This window comes from Hypanus sabinus, chromosome 6 (assembly GCF_030144855.1).
Source record: "Hypanus sabinus isolate sHypSab1 chromosome 6, sHypSab1.hap1, whole genome shotgun sequence".
NCBI lineage: Eukaryota > Metazoa > Chordata > Chondrichthyes > Myliobatiformes > Dasyatidae > Hypanus > Hypanus sabinus.
In genome coordinates, this window is record NC_082711.1 from 53898977 (window position 1) to 53925534 (window position 26558).

The window sequence follows — 26558 nt, forward strand, 5'->3', positions numbered from 1 at the left end:
CAGATGTTCCAAAGATGAGCTGGCATGTATTGTAGATCTGTTTTGGTGATTGACAAATTGCAGTGGGCTGGGGTTGCCTTGGAGACTATAGATAACGTACTTGAACAGCCTCTCAAAGCACTTCATAATGGTAGATGTCAGAGCCACTAGTCCATAGTTGCTAAGGTATGCAACCTTGTTTTTCTTAGGAAGTTCAGTGGGTGAGAGAATAAAAAGATGTCTGTGTTTTAGCAAGCATTATCTCATAATAATTTGGTATATCCTGGCACTACGTAACCAACTGCCAACCAGGATATTAGGATGAGTTTCCTGTATGGAAAAAAAATGGACTAGCAGTCGTGTCAGAAGAGTAATTTCTGAGCTGGCCATATTGATGGACACGGGTTAAGACACAAACAGCAGTAGTGAGTACACCAGCAGATAACTCGGAGAATACCAGCTGACTGAATGTACGAGCAAGAGCTAAGTGTGCAGAGGCTCCTGTCCTTAAGCTGTCCATTGGGTTAGGAGTAGCACCACACTTACAGAGAAGGTATCAGGATTAGTGAGTGATAGAGGTAACAAAGAAAGGCATTGGATTATCTTAATGGATCAGAGTTGCACACATTAAACAAATCAGGTAATGGGATGGCAATAATCTTTGAGAACTCTGGGTGATATTATCATTTTGATGGGATAGAGGACAAAATAACTGCTAAGATTCAAGCTGGTTATTTGGTAGCTGTTGTATATGTGATTGCATTTGTGAGCCTTGCAAATCATAGAAAGAGAATAAGGAAATTTCCCTTATTGCAATTCACAGAGCTGGTTACGGTTGAGAAGGTACCTGCATAACTGAACACAAAATAGCTTTTCTGCTAATTGAAATGAGTGCAACAACATTTTGCAATTTAACAAATCTCCTAATATCACACACAGTGAATGAAAAGCTTTCATTTAGTGAACTATGCAGAAGATACGTAATTACAGATCCAGAAATCTGAGAAAATGTGGGGAGACACAAAATGGGATAAGAAGTCAGATTTTCAGTGGCTTTAATGCCTCACTGACTACAATTGTTTCAGAATGCAATTTTGGTGCCTTGTTGCATGGAAGGTTTGTGCCCAATGTGTCAATATTTCAGTAGAATAAAGGAAATTACAATGGCATGAGAGGGGAACTGGCCAAAGTTGACCAGAAAGGGACACCAGCAGGAATGACAGCAGAGAGCAAGGGCTTGAGTTTCTGTGAAAACTGAGGGAAATGCAAGACAGATATATTACAAATAAGAAGAAATTTTCAAATGGAAGAAGGACACTACCATGGCTGACAAGTGAAGTCAGAGCCAAAGCAAAAGCAAAATAGAGGGCATGCAAGGAAGCTGAAGATAGAGGATTGGGAAACTTTTAAAAACTTGCAAAGGAAACTAAGAAGGTCATTAGGAAGGAAAATATGAATTATGAAAGGAAGCTGGTGACTAATATCAAAGAAGATATTAAAAGTTTTTTTAAGGATATAATGGGTAAAAGAGAGTTGAGGGTAGATATAGGACCAATAGAAAATGACACTGGAGCTATTGTAATGAGAGATGCAGAGATGGCAGAGAAGTTGAATGTGTATTTTGCATCAGTCTTCACAGTGGAAGACATCTGCAATATACCAGACATTCAAGAGTGTCAGGGAAATCAGTAGATGCAGTGAAAATTACGACTGAGAAGGTGCTCAGGAAGCTTAATGGTCTGAAGGTGGATAAGTCTCCTGGAGCTGATGGAATGCACCTGCGGGTTCTGAAAGAAGAAGCTGGAGAAATTGCAGAGGCAATTTCTTTCAATGATCTTTCAAGAATCCATAGATTCTGGCATTGTACCGGATGACTGGGAAATTGCAAATGTTACTCCGCTATTTAAGAAGGGTGGGAGGCAGCAGAAAGGAAACTATAGATGTGCTAGCCTGACATCAGTGGATGGAATGTTGTTGGAATCGATTATTAGGGATGGGATTACAGAGTACCTGGAGGCATATGACAAGATAAGCCAAAACCAGCTTGGTTTCCTGATAGGAAAATCTTGCCTGAACACATACTGCAATTATTTCAGGAAATTACAAGGAGGGTAGACAAAGGAAATGTAGTAGACGTGGTGTACTTGGATTTTCTGAAGGCCTTTGACAAGGTGCTGCACATGCGACTGCTTAGCAAAACAAGAGCCCATGGAATTAAAGGGAAGGTACTAGCGTGGGTGGAGCATTTGCTGATCAGCAGAAAACAGAGTGAAAATAAAGGGATCCTATTCTGGCTGGCTGCCTGTTACCAGTGGAGGGTCACAGGGATTGGTGTTGGGAACCCTGCTTTTTATGATTTGGACTATGGGATTAATGCATTTGTGGCTAAGTTTGTCAAAGATGCAAAGATAAGTGGAGAAGCGGGTAGTGTTGAGGAAACAGAAAGCCTGTAGAGAGACTTAGATAGTTTAGGGGGATGGGCAAAGTGGAAAATTAAATACAATGTTGGAAAGTGTATGGTCATGCACTTTGGTGGAAAAAATAAACGGGCAGACTATTACTTAGATGGGGAGAGAATTCAAAATGCAGAGATGCAAAGGGACTTGGGAGTCCTTGTGCAGGACATCCTAAAGGTTAACCTCCAGGTTGAGGCGATGGCGAAGAAGGCAAATGCAAAGTTGGCGTTCATTTCTAGAGGTATAGAATATAAGAGCAGGGATGTGATGCTGAGACTCTATAAGGCACTTGTGAGACCACACGGAGTATTGTGTGAAGTTTTGGGCTCCTATTTTAGAAAGGATATACTGACATTGGAGAGGTTTCAGAGAAGATTTATGAGAATGATTATGGGAATGAAAGGGTTACCATGTGAGGAACATCTGGCAGCTCTTGGGCTGTATTCTCTGGAGTTCAGATGAATGGGGGGTATCACATAGAAACATTCCAAATGTTAAAAGGCCTGAACAGATTAGATATGGCAAAGTTATTTCCAATGGTAGGGAGGTCTAGGACAAGAGGGCATGATTTCAGGATTGAAGGAGTTCCATTTAGAACAGATGAGGAGAAATTACTTTAGTCAGATTGTGGTAAATCTGTGGAATTTGTTTTCATGAGCAGCTGTGGAGGCCAAGTTATTGGGTACATCTAAGGCAGAAATAGATAGGTTCTTGATTAGGTGGGGCTTCAAAGGGTATGAGGAGAAGGCAGGGGAGTGGGGATGACTGGAAGAATTGGAATGATATTGGAATGGAGGTGACAATCATGTCAACAAAGGCCTGTATATCTCCAATTATCTCTTGGTCACTCTTTTCTTTCTTGTTGACTGCTTGAGACAATGCATCAGCAGTAGACACATATCTTTCCAGTGCATATATCATCTTCACATCATATTACTGCAGCCTTATCAACAGCACTGTTTCCTCATGGGACAGTCAGTCAGAGGTTTGGACATAATCAAGACCAGTACATTATGGTCTGTTTTCACTTCAAAAGCTTGTCCATAGAGGTACTAATGGAAACTTTCACATGCATATGTGCTGGCAAGAAGCTCTTTCTCTATCTGTGCATAGTCGGCTTCCACACTTGTTACTACCCTTAATGCAAAGGCCACAGGCCATGTGATGCCATGTGTCATCGTGCTGCTGTAGTAGTTCTTCTCCAAGACCACGCTGGGACACATCAGCTGAGATCCTAGTACGTCCAACTGGATCATAAAACTTCAGCTCTGGCTCTTCAGTTAAGACTCTTCTCAGCTTCTGGAAACACTCTTCTTGCTCGTTGGACCAAATCTACTCAATATGCTGCTCAAGGGGTGACCTAAGTGGTGCTGACACAGTAGATAGTTTGAGGGATGACTTAGCCAGGTAAGTCACCAACCCCAAGAAGCATCTCACCTCTTCCTTGCTTTGAAGCCTCCCCATGTTTTCAATGACTGACATCTTTGTTGGGTAAGGCTTTATTCCCTCTTCTGGTATAACATCTCCTATAAAAGACAGTGTCTTAACACCAAACTCACATTTCTCTCTATTTAATTTCAAATTGACATTCCATGCCACATCAAGTAACTGTTTCAGTCGTGCATCATATTCATCCTGGGGTAACCCCCAAATGATGATGACTTTTATCATCCTCTCAACACCAGGTATGCCCACAAGGATCATGTGTATGGCTTTATGGTAGACTTCTGGTGTGGACAGAATCCATCTGTTTACTGCAGAAAGCAATATCTTCCCTGTTGTTTTAAAAGTACACAATATCAAACATGCCTCAGACAGCTTCAGAAACCCAGACGATGTTTCGGGTTTGCTTTCCACTTGGCACATGCAAATACGGACATAATCTCCTCCCATGTTAGCAATGTAGAATGCTCTCTCTTAATGGCTTTATTGAGATCTCTTGGGTCTAGACACATTCACAATGCTCCATTTTTATTTTGCACAATGACCAGAGTACTTACTCATTCTTTTGCTCTTCAATTTTCTGTATGACTTTCTTCCATTCTATGAGAGCTGGTTCTCATTTGAGTTTGTCTCTAAATATAAAACGGAACTTTCCTATGTGCATAACTAAAGGGAGATCTACGAGTCTGTGATGGCCAGTGCTATTATGTTTGCTGTTGTGTGCTGGAGCAGCAGGCTGACGGTAGCAGACACCAACAGAATCAACAAACTCATTTGTAAGGCCAGTGATATTGTGTGGGTGGAACTGGACTCTCTGTTGGTGGTGGCTGAAAAGAGGATGCTGTCCAAGTTGCATGCCATCTTGGACAATTAACATCCACTCCTTAATGTACTGGTTAGGCACAGGAGTACATTCAGCCAGAGACTCATTCCACCGAGATGTAACACTGAGTGTCTTAGGAAGTCATTCCCGCCTGTGGCCATCAAACTTTACAACTCCTCCCTTGGAGTGTCAGACACCCTGAGCCAATAGGCTGGTCCTGGACTTATTTCCACTTGGCATAATTTACTTATTATTATTTAATTATTTATGGGTTTATATTGCTATATTTCCACACTATTCTTGGTTGGTGCGAATGTAACGAAACCCAATTTCCCTTGGGATCAATAAAGTATGTCTGTCTGTCTGAGATACTGTCTCATGTACATGGATTTTGTGTACACTAGGTAAACATCCGAGCTCTTCAAAGACATCTGAGTACTCTTCTATGAGTGAAGTGTGGTCACCTTTGGTCTGTGAAGCCACTACAGAAACTCTTTTCAACAGGTTGAGCTTTTCACATGCACTCAGACCTAATATTGTTTGTACCCTCTTTTTTACAACCAGTTGCTCTGCCTTTAGGTGCTGCCCTTGCTCTTGAAGGTCAATAAACAGCCTCCTTTTTCTGGAATGATCTCTCCAGTATAAACGGTCACTTTTAACTTCACTGGATAAGTCTTTGAGGGTCTTGTAATCATCCACTGATAACAGAGTTACCTGGGCTCCAGTGTTAAGCTTGAATGGAATTACTGTCTCGTCCACAGTTATTCTGTTTTACCAGCATCAGCAGTCTACAGAGAATCTACAAAGACCTCCTCCATTTCCTCAGCAATCGAGTGCACCTTTCCCTTGGTAACCCTAGCTTTGCAGCACTTTGCAAAGTCATTCTTTTCTCCACAATAATTGCAGGACTTTCCATAAGCAAGACATGCTTTTGGAATATGCCAATCTCTACATTTGCTGCATTTGCTGTTTGTGTCTACCTCTTTGCTATGCTATTGCTTTGGGAAATGCCTTGTGCACTGCCCCTCTGTTTTCACAGCATACACCATTGTTTCTGCACTGTGAAGCTCCTTAGCTTGTGCTCATGTAGCCTCCACTGCTCTACACATATTCACAGCCTTTCATAACATCAAATCTTTTTCATGGAGCAAGATTCTTGTGAGTCCATTATCTCAGATTCAACAAACTGTTTTCACTCTGACCAGTGAGTCTCTTAAATCACTAGACTCACAGGACTTTCTCAGTGTGTGAAACTCAGGTAAGCATTGGTCAAAACTAACACGTTGTTTCTGGTCACAGGAAAAGAGCTTATCTCTCAAACGCAAAGTTTTGTCATCAGAGTATCCAATGCCCAGGCTGTTAATTTGAAAGCAGTTACAGATGTCCAAAGCATATTCACCAATTATGTGTAGAAAGACAGACGTGTTCAATTTTTCATCCACCCCTCTGGCTCTACTTGCTGCTAACTATATAGTGAATCGCTGTTTGAAGTGTTTCCAGTCATCCATTAGATTGCTGGTAAACTGCATATTTGCAGGTAGACTTAACAGAATTTTTTGGGCTTCTCTCAACTGCCTGGACTGCTGAATTCAGCATTTTGTGTGTGTTACCATGATATGATATAATCACCAAAGACATCTCAAGTTATCGTAGACAGCCTGTGCAAGGTTTAGGCCATTTCTTATGCAAACAAGAGGAGCTTCGGTACCAAAGAAAATCTTCAAATATTAGGCGCATGGAAGTATCTACACAAGACATTGAAAAGCTCAAGAGAAACAGTTGTGGATTCCTATAGAAGGAAGTTGGCAAGTTCCAAGTCGGAGTCCTGGACAGGTGGGAGTCAGGAAGGCAGGTGGCCCCACAGGTCACTGGAGCCGGTGATCCATGCATATTTGGAAGTCAAGGCCTGTAGGTTAAACCCGTGATCAATCAGTGAACTCAGCCACGAGGAACAAAGGTCAAACCCACGATTGTTGAGTCCTTGAGTCAATACACAGAGGTTGCCAAGGTCCGGAGGTAGAATGCCCAAAGGTTGAAGACCGACATTGGTGAGTCCAGGTCAGGGACTGGAGTTTGGAGACCCGATGTCTGCATATCTAAGTGTCCAGGGCCAAGGGCAGGAAGCCCAGAGGTAGCTCGTCTGAGTGTTTGAAGGGATAGGTGGATTGTAGTATGGGAAAGAGGCTTGATTTGCTGTTGTCTTGTCTTGCTTGGTTGTTGTTGCTAATGCTGCTTGTGTTGTTCTGCTGAACACTGGGAACATACAATGTTGGCATTGGAACACATGGCGACACCTGTGGATTGTCCCCAGCTCATTGTTGGGTATGTTGGTTGTTAGTGCACATTTTTTCAATGTGCATGTGATAATTAAATCTGAACCTGAATCTGAATATGGCAATAGTACTCACCCTAGTGGATGTAATTCAGAAAGATTAAGTATCTGAATCGGAGTCAGATGCTAAATTCTCATATTTGCCTTTTACTCTCTTCAGTTGAGTTCCACTTCCTTCATCTCATTCCAGAAATTCAATCTGGCTCTATTTTCTCTTACAGGCTCACAAAAAAAAAAAAAAAAAAATTAACCCTAATCCTTCTCACTTGCTATTCACTTCTAACTTCGACAACTTTTTAAATACTCTGAGGTAGTTTCCTACTGTTAGTAAATATACTTAATTGTTGTTGCACATTGTTTTCTCCCATTTTGGGTGATCTAGTTACCTTAGGAACTTAGGGTTCTAAGACAATGGAATGGTGAAAGCAGGGATGTTTCCTTAAAGTGAAATAAATCCCTTACATCGTATGGTCCACAGATGGTCTATCACCCTCTTCTCCTGGATGAATGTCTGAACCTCGCCCTGTGAACCACTGAAATACATTCTTGGCTTCTGTTGGTTCTACCTGCTGCTTCCAACCACACGAGACCCCGTTACTGAAATTGCAGAACTTCCAAGCTGTGGAGAGAAAAATATCAACATTTTGGTATTGCAGCTAATGGTTCATTATTAGTGCATCTTATGAAAATCTTTGCAATGCACCATTCTGGGGATCTCTAGCAGATTTTGGAATAAGTTTTGTTAACTCTAACTTCCAGAGCAATTACATGATGATCTACATTAGTCATAGCAGAATTAAACTAGCCTGAGAATGCAATCTCCTCATGTTTTGCTCTCTCTCCACTGTGAAATATATAATAAACAATGTTGAAGTATTATGCAACACACAAGGCACTGGAGGAACTCAATGAAGTATGTGATGAAGTTTATTGAAGTATAGTGTAGCAACACACAAAACACTGGTGGCAATGGGTCAGACAACATCTATGGAAGGAAATGGCCAGTCAATGTTTTGGATTAAAATCCTTCATTTGAAGCATTGTATGCAGTTCTGTTTATCAATTAACAGAAAAGATGTGAAAAAGCTGCAGAAAAGATTCACAGGGATATTGCCTGAACGAGTTGGCCCAAGTTATAGGGAGAGATTGATAGGCTGGGCTGTCCTCCCTGGAGGGAAGGGGACCATAAGACATAGGAACAGAATTAAGCCATCCACTGTCCATCGAAGCAACTCTGCTGTTCGATCATGACTTATCTATTTTCCCTCTCAAACCCATTCTATGCCCTTCACCTCATAACCCTTGATCACCTTACCAATCAAGAACCTATCAAATCCAGCTTAAATATATCAGGCCTTTCAATATTCAGGATGTTTCAATAAGATCCACCCTCCAGTGAGTATAGCCGAGGGCCATCAAACAATCCACATATGTTAAACCCTTCCACCCCGAGGATCATTCTCGTTAATCTCCCCGGACCCATTCCAATGCCAGCATATCTTCTCTTATACATGGAACCCAAAACAGGTCAGAATACTCCAATGTGATCTGACTAATGCCCCATAAACCCTCAGCATTACTTTCTTGCTTTTATATCCTAGTCCTCCCAAAATGAATGCTAATATTCCATTTACCCTCCTTACTACTGACTCAACCATGCAAGTTAACCTTTAGGGAATCTTGCACTAGGATTTCCATGTTTGCATGTTTGCATGTTTGAATTTTGAATTTACTCCTTGTTTAGAAAATAGTCACGACTCCATTCCTTCTTCCCAAGTGAGTGACCATATACTTCCCTACACTGTATTCTACCTGCCACTTCTTTGCTCATTATGAATGGCAATGATACTTCACTACCCAACATCATGAATGGCAGTAATGCTTCACAACCAGGTGAGCTCAAAACCGTTTATACTCACTTTATCTACTCTGCTTATTATGTCCTCAAAGAATTCCAACAGATTAGTCAGGCAGGGTTTTCCCTCAAGGAAACCATGCTAACTTTGGCCTATTTTCTCAAGTACCCTGAGACCTCATCCTTAACATCTTCCCAACCACTGAGGTCAGGCTAACAGGCTTATAATTTCCTTTCTCCTGTCTCCCTTCCTTCTTGAAAAGTGGAGTGGCATTTGTAATTTCAAGCCCTCCTGAACCATGCCAGTATCCAGTGATTCTTGAAAAATCATTACACAATTTCCTCAACCACCACTTTCAGGACCCTGGCATGTAGTCCGTCAAGTCCATGTGACTTATCCAGTTTCAGACCTTTCAGCTTCCCAAACACCTTTCCCTAGTAATGACAATTGCACTGACATTCTCAAGCTTCCAGCATACTGCTAGTGCGTTACACAGTGAAGACTGATGCAAGATATTTATACAGTTTGTCCACCATTTCTTGTCTCCATTATTACATCTCCAGAGTAAATTTCCAGTTGTCCAATATCTACTATCATTTCTCTATCTGAAAAAAACTCTTGGAATTCTCTTTGGTATTAATGGCAAGTTTACCTTCATACTTAATTGTTTCCTTTATGGCTTTTTTTTGTTGCCTTCTGTTGTTTTTTAAAACCTACCCAATCTTTTAACTTCCCATTAAGTTTTGCTGTATTATATACCCTCTCTTTTGCTTAAATGTTGTTTTTGACCTGCCTTGTTAGCCACAGTTGCATCATCCTGCCTTTAGAATACTTCTTATTTAGGATGTATCTATCCTACACCTTCTAAATTTCTCACCATGAGCTCCAGCCATTGATGTTCTGTCATCATCCCTGCTAGTGCTCCTTTGAATCAACTTTGGCCAACTCTCCTCTCGTACTTCTATAATTCACTTTACTCTACTGTCATACTGATACATTTGACTTTAGCCTCTCCCTCTCAAATTGCAGGATAAAGTCTATCATATTATGATAGACTACCACCTACCACCCCACCAGCCTCCGGATCCAACACGTTATCCTCCGCAACTTCCGCCACCTTCAACAGGACCCCACCACCAAGCACATCATTGCCTCTCTACCCCTCTCAGCTTTTCACAGGGATCATTCCCTCTGTGACTACCTGGTCCACACGTCCATCCCCACAGAACTCCCATCTGGCACTTATCCCTGCAAGCGCAAATGCTACACATTCTGGGCCCCAGACAGTCCTTCTAGGTGAGGCAAAACTTCATCTGCGAGTCTGCTGGAGTCGTCTATTGCATCCAGTGCTCCTGGTGTGGCCTTCTCTACATCGACGAGACCTGACGCAGACCACTTCGTTGAGCACCTACGCTCCATCCGTCACAATAGACAGGACCTTCCGGTTGCCACCCGCTTCAACTCTGCCTCTCATTCCCATCTAGATATATCCTTACATGGCCTCCTCTACTGCCACGATGAGGCCAAACTCAGGTTGGAGGAGCAACATCTACTATCTGGGTAGCCTCCAGCCTGGTGATATGAACATTGAATTCTCCAATTTCTGGTAATTCCCTCCCCCTCCCCCTATCCCAGGTCTGCTTCTTTATCTCTACAGTTCTTTCATGCTTATCCCCTCCCCCTCCCCCCTTTATCTTTCCTCTGATTGGTTTTCCACCTGGCGCCTCTAGGCCCTATCCCCTCCCCTATCTCTATTACTGGGCTTCGGCCCTCTCTTCCTCCCCATTCCTGATGAAGGGTCTCAGCCCGAAACGTTAGCTACTCTTTTCTCATGAAGGCTGCCTGGCCTGCTGAGTTCTTCCAGCATTGTGTACGTATTCCCCTTCATCCCAAGACTCGGCCTGATATATTGACTGGTTATTCATTTCCACTGCCTAACCTGCTAAATTCCTCCAGCATTTTGAATCTGTTACCTCTGCTTATAGCTAATTCATAAAGAAGATATATCACCATGATTACATTTTAGTTTTAAATTTTGTATTATGCTTTCCTTGCACAGAGAGTAGTACTATGCTCATTGATAACAAAGTTCTTAATTTGGTACTTTAATATGTGGTAAGGCCATAACATACAGACTTGGGGGACTAACTTTTGCATCAGTCTGTTAGACGATACAAAGATAATTACGAATTGGACCAAGTCTGCACAGGGTAATTTTTATCTAATGCCACAAAAGCATAAATTGCCAGAAGTATTTTGCAGGTCAGAAAAAAATCAGCGATGTGAGAAACTAAGTTAAACTTTCAAATCAATGATGTTTTGCTGGTTCATGTTCTATTTCTCTCCTTACAGATGCCGCCTGACCTGCTGAGCATTTTTTGCTCATATTCAATATTTACAGTGCCTGTAATGTTTGATTTTCATTTCCATTCTAAATTTTATATATCTTTGCCCCATTTTACACCTGTATTCAGCTTCGTTGCATGTGACTTGTTTTGCCCTTGAAGCAAGTATTCACTGGAGGAAAATAGATTGAAGAAAGCAGACCAATGAGATTGTAAGTTTATAGGGGCGATAAAATAAATGGTAATGAATCAGAAAATACAAAATAAATCAAGCTTTAAAAAGAGGCACAGCAATAGGAAAGTTAATCAAGAAGGTGTTTTAGAGATTGAAGTAGAATATGGAGTGATAAAACAGAAAGGACAACCAAGAGAAAGATACAAATTAGGTTAGAGTGAGTGAAACAAAGATAGAATGTAGAGCGTATGGAAAGTCTGTTTCTGTTCTAATTATCATAACAGACAGAGTAAACTTAGTGAGGAGACCGTATTAGAAGATTTCAATACAATAGATCTAGCTGATCTTCCAAAGTGCAGACAAATATGTTAGGTTGAACATTATTTCATTTCATATGCAAAAATTATTTTAGTATTTTTCTTTATTGTTCAGCTCTCCATAGTTTGAGTTAGACATTTTATTATTCAATTTACCCGTGTTGACTTACAATGCGTAATTTAAAATAAAACTGGATACGTACCACAGAATAATTCATCTGTCTTGTCAGAACAATCTTCCCGAAAATCACACTTCTTGTTGATGTCAACACATTGCCCATTCGTTATACAAACAAGTTCATTCACTGTGCAGTTGTTGGGTGGAACAGTAGAAGGTCTTGGTGGCCGTGTTGTTGTTGGAATTATGGCAGGTAAATCACCTGAGCAAGATCAATAGTCAGAATGACCCCAGCTTCAAAGCGGATTTCTTTGTAAAGTGCAAATGAAGAAAGAACTGCCTAGCTCTTTCTAAATTCTACCTCTGACTTGGACATACAACACATATCTGATTACCACTCTAATTCTGCTATTTTTGTTTCTAGAACATAGAATTCCAGCTGTGTGATAAATGACATGTGTAAATTGTTTGTAAATTTCTTTGTTACTGCAAATGTTAATCAAAATGGCTTCTTTGTTTTGTTAAAAGTAGGAATTCTTCTTTGTTGCGAGAGAGTGCTGGAAGCTTGTTTGGGTTAAAATTTACTGATAACGAGAATTGTATTCCTTTGTAAGCCAATTGGGATTAATGTTGTTCTTTCTTCTGAGTCTGTAAGCGATTGTTGGCGGGCTTTTGGGGAGATCGGTGCGAGGGGGTAAGAGAGAGAGGATGCGGTACTGTAAACTGGGCGACCCCCAAGCGGGGGTCCAAGGTCAGGAGGTACCCCGAGGAGAGGAGACGAAGATAGATGTGCTTGGTTGACCACTTCGGGTGGTCCTGAGCTGCGAGTCAAGGAGTTTGGAGGGGTTCGAATGGTGGCCGGAAGACTTCAGTAATTGAGCGCCAACGGCTGTGCACGAAGTGGTTTGGACTTTGATAAGTTTGGCGCATTTTCTTTATTTTCTTTTCTTTCATGTATACTATATCATCAATAATCACCTAATTATAGTAATCTTTATAAACTGTAATCAGTTAATCGCATATGGTGTACTGTCTGTTCTTTGGTGAGGCAGGGACATCACACAGCATCCACTCACGCTAATTATCCAGTCTGGCTGGGCCAAAGGCTGCTCTCCCTAGATGAGAACGAGCTGAGCGAGCCTGAGGTGACCCAGGGGGTTACGCATGTTTAATTATTTTGGCAGAGACGATTTCTGAACAGTCATTGAACAACACCCAATGTAAAGCGTAACCTTGTCATATACTGTATGCAGAACTGAATTGCTTTTATAGGACAACGGTTAACTTTTAGAACAAGAATGCTCCATTGATACTAAAGGCTCTGAGCAGTAAGAAAAATGAGTAGAGGAAAGTTTAAGGCAGATGTTGGAGGTAGAGTGATCTGGAATACACTGTGGGGAGGTGAGAAACATTCGAGAGACTCTTAGATTGGCACATGGATATTAGAAAAAAGAGGATTATGGGCTGTATAGGAAGGAATAGATGGACTGATTGTGGAGTACATTTATATAGTTCGACACAACATATGTTGTACTGTTCTATCTCATATGCTAGATACAACAGTAACAGCTTTTGGTAGCAAATAAACATGTTTATGAATCAAAAGACTAGATTGTATTTCCTTCTTTAAAGTACCTATGTGATAACAAAATTAGTTCAGAATGAAAATTGCTCAGTTTGTTTTGATATAATTATTCCTGACCTACCTTTTTAAGTCACTTTTCATTCTAAGTTGTTCAGAGAAAACTCGAATCACTCAATGTGGATTCCTAAGAACGCCATAGCCTCTCCAAGATCTTCAATCTCTAACTTTCTTTTTCACTACTGTTGGTCTATGCTTTTACTTTCAATATTTTACCTAAATTTTCACTAAGACATTTTGTCATTCACTGTCGACTTAGAAATTTATATTCCTCGCCACCATGATATAAAATATTAATCTCATCGTGAACAATGTATGTGATTAAAAACAAACTAAACAATATGGAAGTGCTAAAGGATTTCCAATTTATTTTCAGAACTTGGCATTATTTGAAAACCTAACCGTTGTTACCCATCTTTAATTGTCCTTGAGCTGTGTAGCTTGACTTGACATTTAGAGTAAGTATCAACCAAGTCGATGAGGTTGTGGTGTTTTCATTGTAGGGGAAACAGAATAGGTGCTTCTTTGGTCACAGTCATGATTCTAGTATTATATATCATCTTTCTGGTGCTGGATTAAAAGATGCACAAAATGGCTACTGAGCATCCTGAAAGCAAAGGGTCAATGGCCAGTGACCATGGTACATGTTGGTACTAACGATATAGCAAAATAAAGGAGTAAGGTTTTATAAGATGGTGTCAAAACCAGAATATAGACCTACATAATGTAACCACACTGTACAAAAAGGTATACATCAACAAATATTGTGTGTAAGTAAAAAGAGCTATACAATAATTATGGAAATATTTAATCTACAGTAAATTGAGTTAATGAAGCTGCAACGGGTAGCTTCAGGGCAAACTCATAGAGTGCATTTGGAATAGTTTTCTGGAGCAAAACACCCTAGAACCAATCAGGAAGCAATGTAGTATATAAATGGAGAAAAGCTGCAGTACAAAGGACGTGGGATCCAGCAGAGCAGCACGCAAAAATACTGGAGGAACTCAGCAGGTCAGGCCGTATCTATGGAAATGAATAAACAGTCAACGTTCCGGACTGAGGTCCTTTATCAGGACTGGAAAGGAAGTGGGGGAGATGTCAGAATAAGTAGGTGAGGAGAGGGCAAAGATGACAAGTTAGAAGATGATAGGTGAAGCCTGGTGATTGGGGGGGGGGGGATGAAGAAAGAAGCTGGGATGTGATAGGTGGAAACGGGAAAAAGCTGCAGAAGAAGGAATCTGATAGGAGAGGAGAGTGGACCATGGGAGAAAGGGAAGGAAGAAGGGCAATGGGGGAGGTAATAGGCTGGTGAGAAGAAGTTAGAGGCCAGAGTGGGGAATTGATTAAGAGGGAAGGGGGAGAGCAAAAATTAATGGAAGTTGGAGAAATCAATGTTCATGCAATCAGGTTGGAGGCTACCTAACCAGAATATGAAGTGTTGCTCCTGCAACATGAGAGTAGCCTTATCACAGCTGAAGAGGAGGCCACGGATGATATGTCAGAACGGGAATGGAGATCGGAATTGAAATGATTGGCCACCAGGAAATTCTGCATTTTGTGGATTGAGCTGAGGTCCTTGATGAAATGATCCCCCAGTCTACGCTGGGTCTCGCCAATGTAGAGGAGGCTGCATTGGAAGCACTGGATACAGTAGACAACCCCAAAAGATTTTCAGATGAAATGTTGCCTCACCTGGAAGGTCTGTTTTGGGTCCTGAATGGAAGTGAGGGAGCAGATGAATAGGCAGATGTAGCACTTAGGTCACTTGAATGGTTAAGTGCCAGGAGGGAGATTAGTGCAGAGGGATGAACGGATGAGGGAATCATAGAGGGAGTGATGCCTATGAAAAGCAGAGAGTGGGGGGGGGGGGAGGTAAAGACGTGTCTGGAGTTGGATCTCATTGAAGACAGAAGAAGTTGTGGAAAATGAAGTTCATGGGAGGTAGGTAAGGACAAGAGAAAGTCTACCCCTGTTATGCTGGCAAGAAGAGGGGGTGAGCACAAATGTCTGTGAAGTGGAGGAGATGGAAGTGAGGGCAGCATCAATGGTGGTCCAGTAGAGGAAACACAAAGAACTAGTGCACACGTACAGCAGGTAATAGGGAAAACCTAATGGAATGTTGATCCTCATTACAAGGGGGTTTGTGATCCAAAATGGGGATGTTTTACTGCATTTATACAAGTCACTCATTGAGAATATTGTGAACTATTTTCATCCTCTTACTTAAAAATGGAAGTGTGAATTCATTGAGGGAAGCTCTGAAAAGATTTGCTTGAATTATTCTGGATATGGGGGCATTCCCGTAAGGTTAAACAGGTTGAGCCTCTATTCATTGAGGAATGGAAAGTGATCTGACCAAAACACATGATTTTAAGGGTCCCTTCAGAGTAAATGCTGAGATAGTGTTTCCTCTTATGGGAGAATCTAGAACAAGAGTGCAGAGTCTTAGAAAGAAGAAACACCCATTTAACATCTATTTAACAGGAAGCAGCAACTATGGAGAAAAATGAACAGTCAATATTTAGATTCTAGACCCTTCATTAGGATTGATCTTTCATTAAATGTCCTGACCCTTCTTCAGGACTGACTGTTTCCCTCCTTAGATACAGGATGACTGACTGAGTTCCTCAAGCAGTTTGTACTTGTTGACCCAGATTTCTGGCACCTGTAGAATCTCTTGCAAGACATCCATTTGAAATTGAGATGAGGAAGAATTTATTTTCTGAGAGCATTTTGAATCATTGCAACTCCTTACCATAAAGAGCTGTGGGCAGGTGTCTTTGTGCATATTAAAGGCTGAATTATAAGATTTCTATTAAGGAAAGAAATCAAGGGTTTTGGGCAAAGGGCATAAAAGTGGACGAACACTGGGATTTAACTCAGGATCTTTCCGATATATGGCAGTGACTTTATCTGTCCAGCCTCTCCCCATTGTGAATGCCCCTGTGCTCCTGCAATGGACTCCCATGTGGCCCAGTGGGTCAACACAAATTCCCACAGGCCTCCAGCACTCAGGCTGACAAACCTGCCCTTGAGCTTGGTGCAAAGGAAGTAATGCTCATTTTTATGAATGGCAGGCATGAACTCCTAGAAGAAAGGGCCGGTAGTTATAGTTGTGATTGTTTAGTTAAATTAGTTTCAACACTTTCAATTGATAACAGTGCAAAATGTTTTTTTAGCACTTAAGTATAAAAATAACTCCCAATTGGGAATAAATTTCAGAAGTTCAATATTCAGTCATGCCAATTCATGTACATCTCTGAGACCCTCTAAGCCAAAGTGGTTTGGAGTCTCAGCAACAATGCGTTTATTTGGAGGCTTGCACTCAGATAACCCCTGTACTGCACTGGAAAAGAACATAGGACAGCAGTCATCTAAAACTGGATTACCCTTAGTCAGAGCAGTATGGACTTGAAAGGCTCAGTCATTTCCACTTGTGCTGTAAGCATTCTGTGATTCTATCAAGTGCTAAGAACCTTGCGTGTCCCTCCTAGTTCTGCGCCTTCCTTCCTGCAAATCAATAAGAATCCCGTGTCTCTCCACTTTTGGCCTCTGGCATTTGGCATAATTTACTTTATTTCTTCAAGCATCTCACCCCTAATCTTTTGTATTGCCTTCCTAACCTCTCTTCCTTTAGCCTGGTTCACCTTTAAGTACACAGTACTTCATTAAACCTAGTCCCTTAGCCACTGTCTAATCATATGTCATAATAATTTCTTCTTTGCTGATATCAATTCTTATCTGATTACTCTTCCTTGAGGCTCCCTGGAATTGTTTACTGAATTAAAGTTTCTATATAAATGTAAATTAATGTTTTATCTAATCAAGTGATATTATTTTCCATCCTGTTTTAAATTATGTAACAATAACATTAGTTATTACCAACTAATTTATCATCAGATGTACACTTTTTTACCTTTAATATACTGTAACGGGAACTTATTCTAGCCACATTACTGCTATATCCTTCACAGCATTATCTTTCAATAATTTTGCAATGAGGCTAAATGCACAATGTTAATAAATATCAAGACAACTATTTCTGTAACTGAAAAATAAATAATATGCTTACCACTATAAAGATTACAATTCATGAAAGAAAGGTCATCGATTCCAATATCTCCTCCTAAATTATCTCCTACAGTTCCTTTCACTAATACCTGTTCCAAAATACAAAAACAGCAATATTACCCTTACACTGATATAGATATAAACTTATAACTGGTAATAGATCAGCTAATGAGAACAGATTATTCAGTTATAAATCGTAAATTCTACTTTACAGAGAAAGTTTATTCAATTTGATGACAATAAATCTCTAATTTTACTTTTGTTGATTGTAGCTCATAATAATTCAGTATATCAAATTTCATGATTATCACATTAATGGTCAAAGATGATTTTCTCTGCTGCAGCTAAAACGTTGTCTTAGCTGTTCTGCTGTGGAAATTCTCACTACCATCAGTCAATCCCTATACTCTATCTATAACTATCTTCTTATACCCTTCGACTTTGTATCTAAGTCTACAATCATCTAACCACAGAAAATGCTGGGAACCCTCAGTAGATAAGGTAGAACTTGTGGAAAGAAGGTTCTTGGCCTGATATGTTAGCTCTTTTTCTCTTTCTACAGATGCTGACTTACCTGCTGAGTGTTCCCTGCAATTTTTTTTATATCAGATTTACAGCATGTGCATTTCTGGGGGTGGGGAGGGGGGGGTTCATCACTTACTCTGATGAATTGGATTGAATTCTGATCTCTGATCTGCCATTGTGGAGTTCGCATGCTCTCACTGCGACCGTGTGTGTTTCTTCTGGATGCTCTAGTTTTCTCCCACCTCTTAAAGAATTATAGGTTGGATTATAAAAGCTTCCCCTAATGTGCAAGTGAGTGGTTGAATAATGAAGGGAGTGGTTGGTAGAATTGATAAGAATGCAGGGAGAATAATCATTGGATTAGTGTGAGCCAAAAAGGCCGATTCCTGTGGTGTATGAGTCAACCAGCACTTGTCTCAAGAGCACCAAAAGCATGGGTTCAGATATTCTATAGTAATGATGACTGTGGGATGAATACTGCCACTCACTCATCTCTCCTTTACCAGTAGAGCTGGAAACCACTGTAGCTCTCAGCTTCTATGTCTCCAGATCGCTTTAGGAAGAACAGACTATATAAGCCACATCTCTGAATTTTCTAAAGACCCAATACCTGCAATTTTCACATAACCATTGTCACTTCACCACTTTAGCTGTGATGAAATGTCGCAAGAGCTTCCTGATGCTTAAATAGGTCTACTTTTCTATTGAAGATGAAAATGCTGTGGGAGAGGTGAGACAGCTTTAAAGAAAACACACAAATTGCTGGAGGAACAAGGCAGATCATGCAGAGAGGAATAAAAAGCTGACATTTTAACCTGAGACCCTTCCACTGATGCTGCTTGACCTACTAAGTTCCTCCAACATTTTGCTTTTGTTAACTCTGTATTTCCAGCATCTGCAGAATCACTTGTGTTTATGATCAAGCCTTGAGGAAATTCAGGTCAGTGAATTCTACCTATAATACACTCAAATAACCTCAATGTCTTTGAAATTCTAATAATCCTCTCAAAATACACTCTGAGGCAAATATTGCCAAGGGTGTGTTAATTGGTGTCAGATAAACAAATCACTTGATGTCAAGTCAAGTCACATTTTATTGTCATTTCGACCATAACTGCTGGTACAGTGCATAGTAAAAATGAGACAATGTTTTTCAGGACCATGGTGCTACATGAAACAATACAAAAACTACACTGAACTACATAAAAACAACACAGAAAAAAACACTATACTACAGACCTACCCAGGACTGCATAAAGTGCACGAAGCAGTGCAGTTATACCATAAATAATAAACTTGACAATAGGCACAATAGAGGGCAGTAAGTTGGTGTCAGTCAACTCTGGGTATTGAGGAGTCTGATGGCTTAGGGTAAGAAACTATTACATAGTCTGGTTGTGAAAGCCCAAATGCTTCAGTGCCTTTTCCCAGATGGCAGGAGGGAGAAGAGTTTGTATGAGGGGTGCATGGGGTCCTTCATAACGCTGTTTGCTTTGCGGGTGAAGTGTGTAGTGTAACGGTGGGAAGAGAGACACCAATGAACTTCTCAGCTGACCTCACTCTCTGCTGCAGAATATTGAACTGTAAAAAAATCTGTTTAACAAAATGTAATTACAATGGAAATCGGTAATAATGTTTTGCTGACTACAATTATTGTTAATGCAAGCAATCTATTGTTTTTGAAAATGTTAGTATAGTAGTATTGAGTTAATCATATGACACCTCTTCAAAATTTGTGATGTACTTCAACAGTATTTCACTGACTGCACCATTTCATTAACTTCAAAATGGGACCACAATATCTTCAAAAACATTTGCATGGTGTGGAAGGAAAATTTGAAGATGCACTTTGTAAATCTGTGGATCAAACAGAAATACCTAACACATCATAGATTTTTAAAAATAAATTATGAAGGCCTGGAGTTGCAGAACAAACTGCCTCTACCAAGAACAAAACTTTAAAAATTCATCAGTGCATTTTACTAAGTTAATTATTTTCATCTATTGAAAGTCTAAGTTATTTGAATAGTAATGGAATTAAATTTCCTGTGACCAAGAGAGACAAATACATTTCTTATGTTCTGAAATTTGCAAGTGCACAGATCCATGGCTTCTTTCATTACTTCACTTATGACTTGAGGCTGGATTTCATTGAGGATAATGTATGTACGCCTACACGTAATAGTTGTTCACACTGGAGTTAGTGAAGGTGCAATTGAGAATCATAGAAAGACAAGGAGAGCTGTGTCATTTCTTTCACAGCTTCCACTCAATTGCCTTCTGTAACATAACTCATCACATATTTCTTTGACATTCTCTTATACATCTTTTGCAGGAGTTAAGTGATGTACTTGTAGCATTCTTATTCTGTCTCCTATTTTTACATAAATACCTCATTGTGCTATAATCTTCAATATTGATCCAGTACTTCATTTCTGTGTGTAGGGTTGGTTACATGTTGTTAACACAAGAACACTAACAAGTTCAACTGAAAATAAAAGCAGACCCCTGAAAGACCTGAATGGATGAAATAACATTTGTGGAGCCAAAAGGTGATTATTGAAGCTTTGGTTTGTGATCCTGTAGCACAGGGAAGAGGAATGATTGCCATATATAGCAGCACAAGGGAGGGATGGGGCAGAGACTTGTAAGTGATGGGTAGAACCAGATGGGGGGAATGGACACCCTGTGTCATAATTATGTTTTCTTGTTGCCCAAATTAAAAATTGATTAATGTATTTTACCAATTAATCTTTCCATTTACCAAAATCTGATGTTTAGTTTGGAAGGGAACTAAAATTGACTTCACAATTCTCTGCTCTCACTATCTGACTGGTCCTGTTAAACATAGCCTTATTCTTAGGATGGATACAGCTAACTGAAGAATATGACATCATTTTGGTATTTGAGAGAAAGTTAGCTTATTTAAATTTCTGTGCTAAACGTGAATGCATCTGTAATCCTTGTTTCTTCAGTTCTTCTTTGAAAACTTTAATTGCTCTCTCAGCCACACCATTTGATACTGAAAGATAGGGAAAACACCATAAATGCTTTCCAGCTTTCTATTTTATTGAGTGCTCAAATAGAAATGAACAAAACAGAGGACAATTATCTGATAACACTTCTTCAGGTAAACTAACAGTAGAAAATGGATTTCAATTCCTTGATAGTGTTTCAAACATAGTCTTTGGAACAAGACTCAATAGTTCTTGTCTCAGTCTATTTACAGTGACTATCTAAGTCTACTATGAAGTTACCAATCCACTTCTCATAATGATCCATGAGTACAATTTGCATAGGTCTCACTGGTCACTTCCAACTCCATGAAGATAGTTATTAGATTAGCTCTGCAATCTCAACAAATTATCTATGAGTTCTTCAAGATCTATATACAAGCCAAAATACAAAACATCATACTATTGCTTTAACTCTCACAAGCACATAGTATTCAATGCAAAATTCTTCCAAAGCCTGCTTCCCTAAACAATTAGAAAGATAACTCTGTGCCCTCCATATAATACAACTTTCTTCTGCCAACATTAGCTATTTACAAGATGTCTTCAAGCTGTATGGTTCATTTGTAGAGTTATTATTAAAAAAAGCATTTTGTCTATTTTCATCTATCTCCAGTATCTTAACAAGAAAATTGGCTTCCATTGTTGACCATGTAAAGATTTTGATTTCACTCCTTGTGTCAGAAAACATATGTGGTAATATTTTTCATAGCCTGGACTTACGAACAGGGATTATTAATGGTGCTATTGGTCTAAGACCACAATAGGATTTATGGCCACTTGAAGCTGATGAAACCTTTTCACTCCAAAGTCAAAGGTGACTGCCCATTTCTGGAGGGAGAATGGTTTCTATAAATCATCAATTTACGCAATTCAAACATGATTTTTTGGTCCTTGACAATTGCACGGCAAATCAGAACTGCTACTTCATGATAGAAAATGTTCTCATCTAGTTTTCACTTATCAGTTATATGACACCAGTTTCTCTTTAGAAAGTGATAGAACAGTATTAGTGCTGTTGCATGGCTAGTAAGAATCATATATAGCACTACACAATGTTAGGAATGCTCCTAGTAAGGCCAGACGATTATAGGACACAGGATCAGAATAAGACAATTCAATCCATTGAGTCGGTTCTGCCATTCATGGCTGATTTATTAACCCTCTCAATGCTATTCAAATTTCAAAATACCGAACAAATTTATTGTCAAAGTATGTATATGTTACCATATAAAACAATGAGATTAATTTTCTTTTAGGCAACACAGTAAATCCAAGAAACACGATAGAATCAATGAAAGACCATACCCAAAGGACAGACAATCAATGTGCAAAACACAGCAAACAGTGAAATAAAAAGAAAATAATAATAATGTAAATAAGCAGTAAATATTGAGAGCATGAGATGAAGAGTCTTTAAAAGTGAGTCCATAGGTTGTGTGAATAGTTCAGTGATGGGACAAGTGAAGTTATCCCCTGTGGTCCAAGAGCCTAATGGTTGAGGGTTAATGACTGATTTTGCACCTGGTTATCTAGATCCTGAGATTCCTGGACCTTCTTGATGGCAGCACCGAGAAGAGAGCATGGCCTGGATGATAGGGATCCTTGATGATGGATGCTGCTTTCCTGCAAGAGCACTCCATGTGGAAGTGCTCACAGTAGTATGGTTTGTGCTACCCATGATGGAATGGGCCATATCCATTACCTTTCATAAGATTTTCCATTCAAGAGCCTTGGTGTTTCCATACCAGGCCATGATGCAATCAGTCAACATACAGTACTCAATATAGTCTCCACCACATATCTGTAGAAGTTTGTCAAAGTTTTAGATGTCATGCTGAAACTTCACAATTATCTAAGGATGTAGAGGCACTGCTATGCTTTCATCACAGTAACATTTACATACTGGGCCCTGGAAAAATCTTATAAAATGATAACACTGAAGAATTTAAAGTTGTTGACCCTTTCACCTCTGATCCCTCAGTGAGGACAGTCTGACGGACCTCTGCTTTCCTCCTCCTGATGTCAACAATCAGCTTCTTGGTCTTGCTGGTATCGAGTAAGAGTTTGTTTTAGTGGCACCATTCTACTAGATTTTCAATTTCCCCACTAATGCTGATTTATCACTACCATTGATTTGGCCAATGAGAGTACTGTCAAGAGCAAACTTAAAGATGGCGTTGGAGCTATGTGGGCCTCACAGTTATAGCTGGTATAAAGCAAGTAGATCAGGAAGATAAGCACACAGCCTTAATAGTGCACCTGTGCTGATAGAGATTGTTGAGGAAATGTTTTTGCCAATCTGAACTGAGTGTGGTCTTCAAATGAGGAAATTGAAGATCCAGATGCACAAAGAAATATTGAGACCAAGGTCTTGAAGCTTATTGATTATTTTTGAGGGGTTACATTACTCTTTGCCGAGCTGTAGTCGATGAAGAGCATGTTGATGCATGCATCTTCATTGTCCAGATGTTCCAGGGTTGAGCGAAGACTCAAAGAAATGGCATCTGCTGTAGACCAGTTGCCCCTGTAGGCAAATTGAAGCAGATCCAAGTCAATTCTTAGGCAGGAGTTTCGTCACCAACCTTCCAAAGCACATCTTCACAGAGGATATAAGTGCTATAGGAAGATAGTCATTGGGGCATTCTACCATGATATTCTTAGGCACTGGTATAACTGAAGCCTGATTCAAGCAGGTCAATACCTCATTCTCCTGCTTTCTCCCTATAATCCTTACCTTCCTAGTCAAGAACCTATCAAACTCTGCTTTAAATATACCCAATGATTTGGTGCCCACAGGTTCACCAAGCTCTGGGTAAAGAAATTCTTCCTCTTCTCTGTTCTAAAGGGACATCCTTCTATTCTTTCTGGTCCTAGACTACCCTACAACAGGACACATTCACTCCACATCCACTTTATCTCGGCATTTCAATATTTGATAGAGTTCAATAAGATCCCCTTGCATTCTTCTAAATTCCAGTAAATACAGGCCTAAAGCCATCAAATGCTCTTCATATTCTGGGATCATTCTAAACATCCTCTGGGCCCTTGCTGATGTCAGCACATCCTTTCTTAGATAAGGGGCCCAAAATTATGCAGAATACCTCAAGTGCAGTCTGACCAATGCTTTATTAAATGTCAGCATTACATCTTTGCTTTTATACTTTAGTTCTCTTGAAATGAAAGCTAACATTGTATTTGCTTTCCTTACTAATAATGTTTTTTAAAGTTTCCTTGCCTTAACAATTGCTTAAACTTTTTCCTTGGATGTCTATAATCTATTTGTATCTACTTATATTCAAAGATCTGCTGTTTTGTTCTACACAAAGGCAAACTTGTCTGTTTTTAGCCTTCCATTATATTAATTGAATCCTTCTAATAATATTCAAAGGTTTTCTCCTTTAGTACTTACAGCCTTCAATATATCGTTTTGATTTGATAGTTATTGATCTATATCTTGTGGTTTTGAGTAGGAGTGAAGTCCTTTATACACATTGTTTATCAAATAGTTCTAACTTTTCTTGTTCACATTGATCAGGATCATACATGCGATGATCTAGTTTGCTAAAAAAGTCTTTACTCCAATTCTGCATATAAATTTTGTGACTTACTGTAGGTATTGGGCAAAGATTTTACCAACTGCCTGTAATTACCACAGCTTGGCTGCTTTGGGAGGTACTATAATTAGCATTTGCCAGTCACTCTGGCCTAACTTTATTTGAACTTTATTTCATTTTAATTTTTCTAACTCTTCTTCTATTCAGTTCTTTAAAATTCATGAAATAGATCAAGGATTATAAAAGGTTGATTTTGCACTTGGCTTAACAAGGATATTGACATTATAACCTATGAAACTACTGTTGGTGTACTGGAATGTTTCTGCATTATATTCCAATATTATGTCAGAGTATGATTTTAAATATCCTCACTGTATGTTTAATTTGAAATTTTCTTCCAATATTCAATTTCTGACTCAAAACTTTGCTTATGAACAGGAAGCTCTGGGAAACTTAGCTACATCACATCAATTTAATAGAGCATCAAGTCTCAAGGGACAAGTCATCTTCCAAATTGCTTCCTAGTTTGAGTTAGCAAGGGTCACTTTAATATTGCTATTGACTTTCCTGTATGCCTGAAATATCAAGAAAAGGACTGGGTGGAAAATGGAAAATGAGTATTGTATTAAATAAAATATCTCTCACAAGGTAGTTGTGGACACAAGTGAAACATGGAAATCTGGTAAAGCAGACTTCTGCTTGCACAGTATGAGAAAGATAGATGCCTTTTAGTGATACTATTCTTCCAGAACAAATCATAAAGATTTGTCTACAAGGCGGGTCACAGCTGTTGCTATTTCCTGAGGAGTCTGAGGTCCTTTAGCATCTGCTGGATGATGCTGAGGATGTTCTACGTGTCTGTGGTGGCCAGTGCTATCATGTTTGCTGTTGTGTGCTGGGGCAGCAGGCTGAGGGTAGCAGACACCAACAGAATCAACAAACTCATTGGTAAGACCAGTGATGTTGTGGCGGTGGAACTGGACTCTCTGACGGTGGTGTCTGAAAAGAGGACGCTGAGGAAGTTGCATGCCATCTTGGACAATGTCTCCCATCCACTCCATAATGTACTGGTTAGGCACAGGAGTACATTCAGCCAGAGATTTATTCCACCGAGATGTAACACTGAGTGTCATAGGAAGTCATTCCTGCCTGTGGCCAGCAAACTTTACAACTCCTCCCTCGGAGTTTCAGACACTCTGAGCCAATAGACTGGTCCTGGACTTACTTCCACTTGGCATAATTTACATTATCATTTAATTATTTCTGGTTTTATTTTGCTATATTTCTACTCTATTCTTGGTTGGTGCAACAGTAACAAAACCCAATTTCCCTCAGGATCAATAAAGTACGTCTGCCTGTCTATCTAAAGCTGCAATCACCCTCAAGTCCCAGTGAGACATTATAATGTCCTACAAAATGGTGAGACAAGCTTTTATGGGATGGGCAATAACTGATGATTTTGCTGGTGATACCCACATCATGTAAATTAATTATAAGTACAATGTTAAAAAATCAGAAAATCATATCCAAAAGGTATACGTAGGATATAGATAGGGAAATTCAAGTATGCTTTTTTTTCCACTGTTAACTGAGACTAGAAATAGAGGTCACGGGTTAAGGTTGAAAGGTGAAATGTTTCAGGGGAACATGAGTGGGAACTTCTTCACTCAGAAGGTGGTGAGAGTGTGGAACGAGCTGCCAAAGGAAGTGGTGGATGCAGGTTCAATTTCAGTATTGAAGAGAAGTTTGGATGGGAGGGAAATGGGTGCTATGTTCCAGGTGCAGTTTGATGGGACTATACAGAATAATAGCAAAGTCTAGATGGGCCAAAGGGGATGATTTTTTTGTTGCCATGTTCTATTGACTTTGACACTATATCAATGCTTAATTCTTATGTGGTTATGA

General features: G+C 39.8%; 1 protein-coding gene across 3 annotated transcripts in view; it reads right to left on the minus strand.

Moving 5' to 3' along the window:
* Positions 1 to 26558, minus strand: part of malrd1 (MAM and LDL receptor class A domain containing 1) — a 430000-nt gene that overhangs the window by 210220 nt on the left and 193222 nt on the right. For all 3 annotated transcript variants that reach the window (XM_059972137.1, XM_059972136.1, XM_059972138.1), the window contains 3 exons: positions 17559 to 17646; positions 11930 to 12106; positions 7496 to 7652 (listed from right to left, as the gene is read on the minus strand). In XM_059972137.1, coding sequence (XP_059828120.1) covers positions 7496 to 7652; positions 11930 to 12106; positions 17559 to 17646 — 422 coding nt within the window. The remainder of the gene's footprint in view (positions 1 to 7495; positions 7653 to 11929; positions 12107 to 17558; positions 17647 to 26558) is intronic.